Here is a 7,949-nt window from a genome sequence, read left to right as displayed (position 1 = left end):
TTTTTTTTTTTTTTTTTTTTTTTTTTTTTTTTTTTTTTTTTTTTTTTTTTTTTTTTTTTTTTTTTTTTTTTTTTTTTTTTTTTTTTTTTTTTTTTTTTTTTTTTTTTTTTTTTTTTGCTTTGTTTTGTCTTTCCTTGCTGTCCTGGATGCAGCCATTCAAGGTAACCCAGCCTGCATGCAGTGTGCTCTGCTCCTGCCTAGTGCTTCCTGCTGCCACTGCTCTGCTCTGCTTGCTCTCCTCAGGGCTGAAACAGAGTTGTCTGGTGGTTATTTCAAGGAACTACATATAAGCCCTGATTGGGCAGAATTAAGTATTTTACTTATTAAGTGCAGAGGGGGATACACACCTTGGAGGTGGGTGGGCACAGTGAGAAGGAATACAAAATACTCTGCATGAAGGTTTGCTTTCAGTTGAGAAGGGCCCATTCTGGAATGAGTGTGAAGTGGGCAAAGGTTTGTGAATGCCAGAGTCTGGCATTAAATGGAAACTATAACTGTTATTCCAGAGTGGAAGGCAAAGAGTTTGTGCATGGCAGCATTTCTTGTACTGGCCAACATCCTAATTTCAGTCATGGGGTGGGACATGTGTTTTCCCTCTTGTTGTCACTGTTGGTGTCATTTGCAGATGGTTTGCTGGGCATGTTTCTGAAGAGGCTGTCCTCCCAGCTCATCCTGCTGCAAGCCTGGACTGCTCATCTGTGGAAGATGTTCTATGATGCCAGGAAACCCCGGAGCCAGATTAAAAATGAGATTAACATTGACAATTTGGCCAGGGATGAATTCAACCTCCAGAAAATGATGGTGATGGTCACTGCCTCAGGAAAGGTGAGGAAGTCAGGGGAGGAACCTCTTTCTAGACTGTAGGAAAGAGTTTCAGCTCTGAATTCCCAGCCCTATTTTTAGCCAGGTTTGGCCAGAATGTCATGAGAAGATGCACAGGATGTTTTGTGATACCTTTAAAGAAGGGCTAAGACTCTTCTTTCTTGGGGATATGACAAAGAAGGATGCAGTGTTTGAATGTGAGAGGTGTGTTTTCCTAAACTTTGGCTTTCCTGTGTCTCTTTGATCAGCTCTTTGGCATTGAAAGCAGTTCTGGCACCATCCTGTGGAAGCAATACCTCAGGAATGTGAGACCAGGCTCCTCCTTCAAGCTGATGGTGCAAAGGACAACAGCCCATTTCCCACACCCTCCCCAGTGCACTCTGCTTGTAAAGGACAAGGTGAGGCCCTTTCCCTGGCCCTCCACTGCTGGCTTAGTGTGGAAATGTGTCTTTGGAAAGGGCAGGAAAAAACATATTATTGGGTATAATCTGGTTATCACTGGTGTGGGTATGGGAGGAGAGAGAGACCTGTAGGGAAGAAGACATACAAGCCTAAAAAACCTTGAAACAATCATAGTTTTTATAAGACAGATGTGGGATAGAGAATATTCGTGTCCAAACAGAATATTTTCAGAGTGGAATAGCTGAACCCCGGGTATGAATAGTACAACACCAGCAAGCAACAGTTAGAAAAACACCTCTTTTTTTTCCCCTCTTAGAAAAAGTTTTGCCTTTTGTTTGTCTTTTAGGAAACCAAAATGAGCTTCCTGTATGTCTTTAACCCCATCTTTGGGAAGAGAAGCCAAGTAGCTCCCCCTGTTCTGAAACGTCCAATTCTCCAGACTCTGCTTCTGCCAATTATGGATCAAGACTATGCCAAAGTCCTGCTTCTAATTGATGACGAGTACAAGGTAAATGGCTTTGCCTGGAGGCAGTTTTCCTCATGTTCTGGTTAATTATTCCCCTCCCTTTTGGAGCAAGAAGAGAAAAAACGCCATTGGGTCACATTTCATACAAAACTGTTAAGACAGACCTTATCCTGATAAACATGTTTGAAATAATCTCTCTGGTTCATTTTTTTTGTTGTTGTTGTTGGGGTTTTTTGTTTGTTTGTTTCTTCCTGTGTCAGCTGGTTTTTAACCTGTGTTTCCATCCTTCTTTTCCAGGTTACAGCGTTCCCAGCCACTAAAAACGTCCTTCGCCAGTTAGAGGAAATAGCCCATTCTATCTATTTTTATCTCGTTGATGCTGAGCAGGGAAAACTCTCTGGATTCAGGCTGAAAAAGGTAGGGAAGACTCATCACAGTCCAAGTGATGCCACTCTCCTGGATACCGACAGATTTCTTTGTCTGATTAGTGGAGTTTTGCTTCGACCAGAACGTTCAGCCTCAGAATGTGCTGAAGAGACTTTTGAAGTGCAAAAAGCAGAGAAAGCTGCATCTTATTGATGGAGATGGTGTTTTTTTGGGGGCAAGATCAAACCTCCTACCTGCTTTTTCCTTGCAGGACCTGAGCACAGAGGAGAGCTGGGAGGTGGTGATCCCCCCGGAGGTGCAGAGGATTGTGGCTGTCAAAGGCAAGAGGTCCAACGAGCACGTGCACTCCCAGGGCCGCGTGATGGGCGACCGCAGCGTCCTCTACAAGGTGCTGGTCCAGCTTTGGCTTGACTTTTTGTGGATGCATTATCCCGTAGGAACATCTCAGTACCATTCCTGGGCACTGCTTTAAGATTAGCTGCCCTGTGGTGCCAGTTTTTCCCGTAACCCTCTGCAGAAGATGCGAATTTTGGTGGAGATTTCTTCTCTAACACATTTTCACACAGCAATTAAGTCAGCCAGGCATCTGATATTGGAGAAATAACTGCTTGATTTGTTCAGGTGGCTTTAGCTAATAAGATAATTTGCTTATGATAAGCTCAGTGCCAGATGAAATGCGGAAATGAGGAGCTTATGGCACTAAAAAGGGGTCTCTTTTCTTTTCTTTTAGTCCCTGAACCCAAACGTGCTCAGTGCCAGATGAAATGCAGGAACACGGTGTCTGTGGCACTAAAATGGGGCTGGATCTCTGCTGGTTTTTGTTTTTCTGTAGTCCCTGAACCCAAACCTGCTCGCTGTGGTGACGGAGAGCACGGACACGCACCACGAGCGCACGTTCATCGGGATCTACCTGATTGACGGCGTCACGGGCAGGATCATCCACTCCTCAGTGCAGAAGAAAGCCAAGGGACCCGTCCACATGGTTCACTCAGAGAACTGGGTGGTGGTAAGAGTTTAGTCTTGTCCAGTTCCTTACATTTGGGAGGTTGGGGCAGTTCCTGAACCCATGTGGTCAAAAAGCCTTCTCCACTCTTTGTGATCTGCTCCTTCTGTATTATCAATTACTTGCCTCACATTCCTAAACATCTCCCCATTGCAGTACCAGTACTGGAACACCAAGGCCCGCAGGAACGAGTTCACTGTGCTGGAGCTCTACGAGGGGACAGAGCAGTACAACGCCACAGCCTTCAGCTCCTTGGACCGCCCCATCCTGCCCCAGGTTCTCCAGCAATCCTACATCTTCCCCTCTGCCATCAGCGCCATGGAGGCCACAATCACCGAGCGGGGCATCACCAGCCGCCACTTGCTCAGTAAGTGCCTGCTCTGTGCCTAGGGGGTTTCAGGTAGCACTGACATCCAAGCAGAATGCAGTTTGCTGCCAAGGAATCAGACCTGTGGGTTGTCCTGGACTCCTGCAAGTGCAAGGATAAGCACCCAGGGGAAATGGCAGAGATGGCCACGGGGTGTCAGAGGATGGTACCAGACTCTTTCCAGTGGTGCCCAGTGACAGCATGAGGAGTAATGGCCACTCTAAAACTTCACTAAAACATTGAAATTTCATCTCAACACGAGGAAGAACTTTACACTGAGGGTGGCAGAGCACTGGAACAGCTGCCAGGGGAGAGTGTGGAGTGTCCCCCTCTGAAACATTCCAAACCCACCTGGAATTCCTGTGTCACCTACTCCAGGTGACCCTGCCTAAGCGGTGGGGTTGGACTGGGGGATCTCCAGAGGTCCCTTCCAACACCAACAGTTCTGTGATTCTGTGATTTTTAAGATGCTTTTCTTTTAATGCACAGTTGGGCTTCCCTCTGGGGCCATCCTGTCCCTTCCAAAGGCTCTCCTGGATCCCCGGCGCCCAGAAATCCCAACGGAGCAGAGCAGGTAGGGAAGGTGGGATGAGCCCTCTTGCTGGGCAGCTGTGAGTAGGGATGGATTTTGAAAAACAGGAGTGGAAAGTGGAAGAACCTGTCCTGGATGGAGTCAGGGCAGTTTTTGCATGGAATGAATGGAGGTTTTTTCAAGTCAATGGTTTTAGGTGTCTTTTCCAAACGAAATGATTCTGTGGTTCTGTTCCCAGTCTGTGATGATGGGACATGTCTGTGATGCAGCTGGTCAGTCATTAGTAAATCAGCCTGTTGGCTACACTCTTAGGAAAGAGCAGTCAGAGTAACTGGATTTTTTAGAATTGCACTTATTTTTAAAACTTCAGAAGCCTGACCCAGCTGAGAGGTTTGATTTTCATCCTGCTGCAGAAATGAATCTGCACAGGGAAAAGCTTCCAGATTCGCTGTTTCAGATCACCTTGAGATAATCAGAGTAGGAAACACTGATGACAGGGTGCTGTTTGACTGGAATGTCATTGGGCTTTACCTGCCTTTCAGGGAGGAGAACCTGATCCCATACTCCCCTGACGTGCAGATCCACGCCGAGAGGTTCATCAACTACAACCAGACCATCTCCCGGATGAGGGGGATTTACACAGCCCCCTCTGGCCTCGAGTCCACCTGCCTGGTGAGTGCAGGGGGCAGACCCAGTGGGATCCATGGAATTTGGGAGGCAATCCTGATCCACAGGCAGGATACCACAGCCTGTGGCTGGGAGCTCAGTAATTCCAATAATGTGGCTGCTCACAGCTTAAACATTCCTTCTTTTAGTTGGGAACACGATTTTTTGGGGCGACTTAAGTGGGTCTTTTTGCTGTATAAGTGCTTTTTGGGGGGGACTGTGTAACTGGGGATTTTTGCTATTTAAGTGGTTTTCTGGGGGCTACTGACGTGGGGGTTTGGGGCTATTGAAGTGTTTTGGGGGCTACTGAACTGTTTGGGGGGCTATTTAAGTGAGGTTTTTTTACTGCTTGAGTATTTTTGGGGGCTATTTTAGCAGGTTTTTTTGGCTATTTAAGTGGGGTTTGGGGAACTATTTAGAACTATAACCCCTAGTGAACAATTTTTGACTTTTTATGCTCAAAGCTGCATCACAAACTCCTGCTGTCCCCCCTGCAGGTGGTTGTCTATGGCCTGGATATCTTCCAGACCCGAGTGTACCCCTCGAAGCAGTTTGACGTCCTGAAGGACGACTATGACTACGTGCTGATCAGCAGTGTCCTCTTTGGGCTGGTCTTTGCCACCATGATCACCAAGAGACTGGCCCAGGTGAAGCTGCTCAACCGGGCCTGGCGCTGAGGGAAGGTGGGCCTGGATTAGGCAGCTGGGCTGGGGCTGCCTGGGGAGCCCCTGCTGGGCTCTGCTGGGATCCCATCTCAGGCGTGGGTGCAGACATCAAAATTCCATCTTGCTGGAAGATATCTGTGAGGAAAAGCTGCTGCTGGAACAAACACAGCCCACCTGTGTGCTGAGGAGAAATGGAAGAGATGTCATCTGTTGTGACTGAAAAGGAACACCCTGAACCTCACATGAAGCCCTAAAATCCCATTGCCTGCCTGATGGTGGGGAAGAGAACACCAAGGACGTGTGTCCTCTCCATCCCTCTGCCTCAGCACCAGCTGTGCCCACATCTGGTGTGGGGGGGGTGGGAGGTGTTGGCAGCTGTGCTTGGAGGGCTGGAGTGGACATGTGTGAGCTCCTGGTGCAAGGAGGACACCTTGGGTTATTTAAATAAAGTGTTCAGAAACTGGGTGGATGTCAGTGGGAAGCGGCCTCGCTGGTGCCACTGCAGAGCTGTGGGAGGAACTGGAATGTGAAGTCTCTTCATGTTCTTTATTTATGGTGATGGTAACAGCAGCTCCTTCCCTTTTGTTGAAGGTGTTGAGGTTCAGGGGGAGGAACCTCACAGTGTTTGCCTCTGATCACGGCTCAGCTCTGTGGATTTAGCTTCCTATAATGAAGGTTGGCAGAGTTGTGTCCCAGCTGGCCCCTGGGCAGCTGCAGAGCCTCAGCAAATAAAGGGGCTGTGGAAATGCAGGGGCTGCCCTTGGCTGGGAATGCCGTTTGGGGGTACTGAACTGGGTTTGGGGCTATTGAAGTGGGGGTTTTGGGGCTACTTAAGTGGGTTGGGGAACTATTTAGGTGGTTTTTGGGAGGCTGTTTTCCTGGGCTTTGGGTCTATTTAACTGGGTTTTATGGCTATTTAAGTGGGGTCTTTTTGCTACTTAAGTGGTCTCTTGGAGGCTACTTATGTGTTTTGGGGGGCTATTTAAGTGGGGGGTTTTGTCTGTTTTAGTGGGTTTGGGGCTAGTTAAATGGGGTTTTTTCTCTCTTAAGTGTTTTTTGGGAGCTATGTGAGCGGGTTTGGGCTATTGGTTTTTTTGGCCATTTAAGTGGGGGTTTTGGGGTTGTTTGAACGGCTTTTGCTCTTGGGATTTTTTTGCCATTGGGTGGGTTTTGGCCGTTTCGGTGCTCTGGGGGTCTGTGGGTGGTTCTTGGTGTCTGAGGGAGCGGGGGAGGGGCCGTGACGCGCTCCCCGCGCATGCGCTCCCCGCTCCCCCCGCCCCTCGCGCTCAGGGCGCACGCGCCGCGCGCCAAACTTGCTGACTCACGCAGTGCGCACGCGCCCGCGCCGCGGGCCAATGGGGCGGCGCGACGTTGGGCGGTCGCGCCCCACCGGCAGGGGGCGCCGCCCGGGCCGGCGCAGCCCAAGATGGCGGCGGGCGGGCCCAGCTGGGACGTGGCGGTGCGGCCGCTGCTGTCGGCATCGTACTCCGCCTTCGACATGAGGGAGCTGCCGCAGCTGCTCGCCTCTGTCATCGAGAGGTGAGGGCCGCGCGCGGGCCGCCTTACCCTGGGGGGCGGCGCGGGGGGTGCGGTGAGGCGGGTGCTGCTCCCGGTGCCCGTGCCCGCCGAGCGGTGCCGGGGCCGGCGGGGGAGCGGCGGGGCTGCATCTGTGACTGTCCCAGAGGGGCCCCGAGCGCCGCTCCCGGCTCCTTCCACCGCCCGCAGCTCCCGGCCGTGCCTGCGGGCCCCGTAACGGGCTGGGGGTGCCCGCCCGGAGCCCTCGGGACCGGCCCCGGGGCTCTGTCCCTGTCCGGGCGTGTCACGGCCCGTCCGGTCGTGCCGGGGGAGCTGTTGGATCATCTGAGGCCTGAGGGGAACGGGGTGCTAGCACCGACTGCCTTCTGACTCTCTGCCACTGCAATACTGCTCGTATTTTAGGGAGGAATAAAGCAGAACCAAATCACGTCTGCCCTTCCTTAACCAGGAGCGTTGGGCTCAGAGCTGAGTGCCCACTGCAGCTGTTTAATTCAACTTATAGAGCTTATTTGACGAGCTAAAATGGGAGGTGTGAATGCCACAACGTTCCGGTCAAGTACAGAGGGATAACCCTGGCCACAGTGAGGATTTGGGAAACATAAAGTAAACGCTGCACGAAGGAAGATGATAAATTAAAGCTTCCTGGTGTTTTGCTCAGTAAAGAATGGCTGAGTGTGCAGTGGATGCTCCAGATTCAGAGAGTTCCGTGCCTGTCACAAAGGGCAGTGTTCACCCAGACCGTGCTGATGGGACTTGGGCAGTGTTTTGGCCAATCTTTGTCCCAAGGACCATTCCAGGGTCACTTTTCTGTGCAGATTTCCACTGTCTGTGTGCCCAAAATAAAGTGTTGCATCACAATGTCCTGGAGACGCTGGAGTGGACCTACTTGAGTTTTGGGCCGTTTCCTCCTTTGCTGGGAGGGATGGTTCCATTTGCCACTTGAGCCAACAGTTTGTTGCCTTTAGGCAGCACTGCCTGAGGCTGGAGTTGTGTCTGCTGATCCAGCAGGGTTTGGGCTCTTACAGGGTGATACTTTTTATTTCCTGCCTTGATATAATTGGCAAATCTCAAAGGTATAAATACAGCTCGTTGGTGTTTAGAGC

The 7,949-nt window shown here is 50.4% G+C and overlaps 2 protein-coding genes across 6 annotated transcripts in view; both read left to right on the top strand.

Annotated features, from left to right (window-relative positions):
- EMC1 (ER membrane protein complex subunit 1) overlaps positions 1-5,880 on the top strand; it is an 11,975-nt gene extending 6,095 nt beyond the window's left edge. Inside the window, exons 14-24 of one of the 2 annotated variants that reach the window (XM_027901902.1) lie at positions 153-161; positions 626-825; positions 1,071-1,220; positions 1,571-1,732; positions 1,988-2,107; positions 2,328-2,465; positions 2,910-3,083; positions 3,237-3,447; positions 3,937-4,021; positions 4,522-4,651; positions 5,143-5,880. In XM_027901902.1, coding sequence (XP_027757703.1) covers positions 153-161; positions 626-825; positions 1,071-1,220; positions 1,571-1,732; positions 1,988-2,107; positions 2,328-2,465; positions 2,910-3,083; positions 3,237-3,447; positions 3,937-4,021; positions 4,522-4,651; positions 5,143-5,322 — 1,559 coding nt within the window. In that variant the 3' untranslated portion in view covers positions 5,323-5,880. The remainder of the gene's footprint in view (positions 1-152; positions 162-625; positions 826-1,070; positions 1,221-1,570; positions 1,733-1,987; positions 2,108-2,327; positions 2,466-2,909; positions 3,084-3,236; positions 3,448-3,936; positions 4,022-4,521; positions 4,652-5,142) is intronic. The other variant, XM_027901903.1, reaches the window with a different exon arrangement.
- Positions 5,881-6,744: 864 nt separating this feature from the next.
- Positions 6,745-7,949, top strand: part of UBR4 (ubiquitin protein ligase E3 component n-recognin 4) — a 78,406-nt gene continuing 77,201 nt past the window's right edge. For 3 of the 4 annotated variants that reach the window (XM_027901901.1, XM_027901900.1, XM_027901899.1), the window contains exon 1: positions 6,745-6,849. In XM_027901901.1, the coding sequence (XP_027757702.1) occupies positions 6,809-6,849 (41 nt within the window). In that variant the 5' untranslated portion in view covers positions 6,745-6,808. The remainder of the gene's footprint in view (positions 6,850-7,949) is intronic. The other variant, XR_003573253.1, reaches the window with a different exon arrangement.

Source organism: Empidonax traillii, unplaced genomic scaffold (assembly GCF_003031625.1).
Source record: "Empidonax traillii isolate 1590-97213 ecotype Southwest subspecies unplaced genomic scaffold, ASM303162v1 scaffold819:size405531, whole genome shotgun sequence".
NCBI classification, from domain to species: Eukaryota; Metazoa; Chordata; class Aves; order Passeriformes; family Tyrannidae; genus Empidonax; species Empidonax traillii.
Note: the sequence above shows the minus strand (reverse complement) of the source record. Positions and strands in the feature narration are given on the sequence as shown.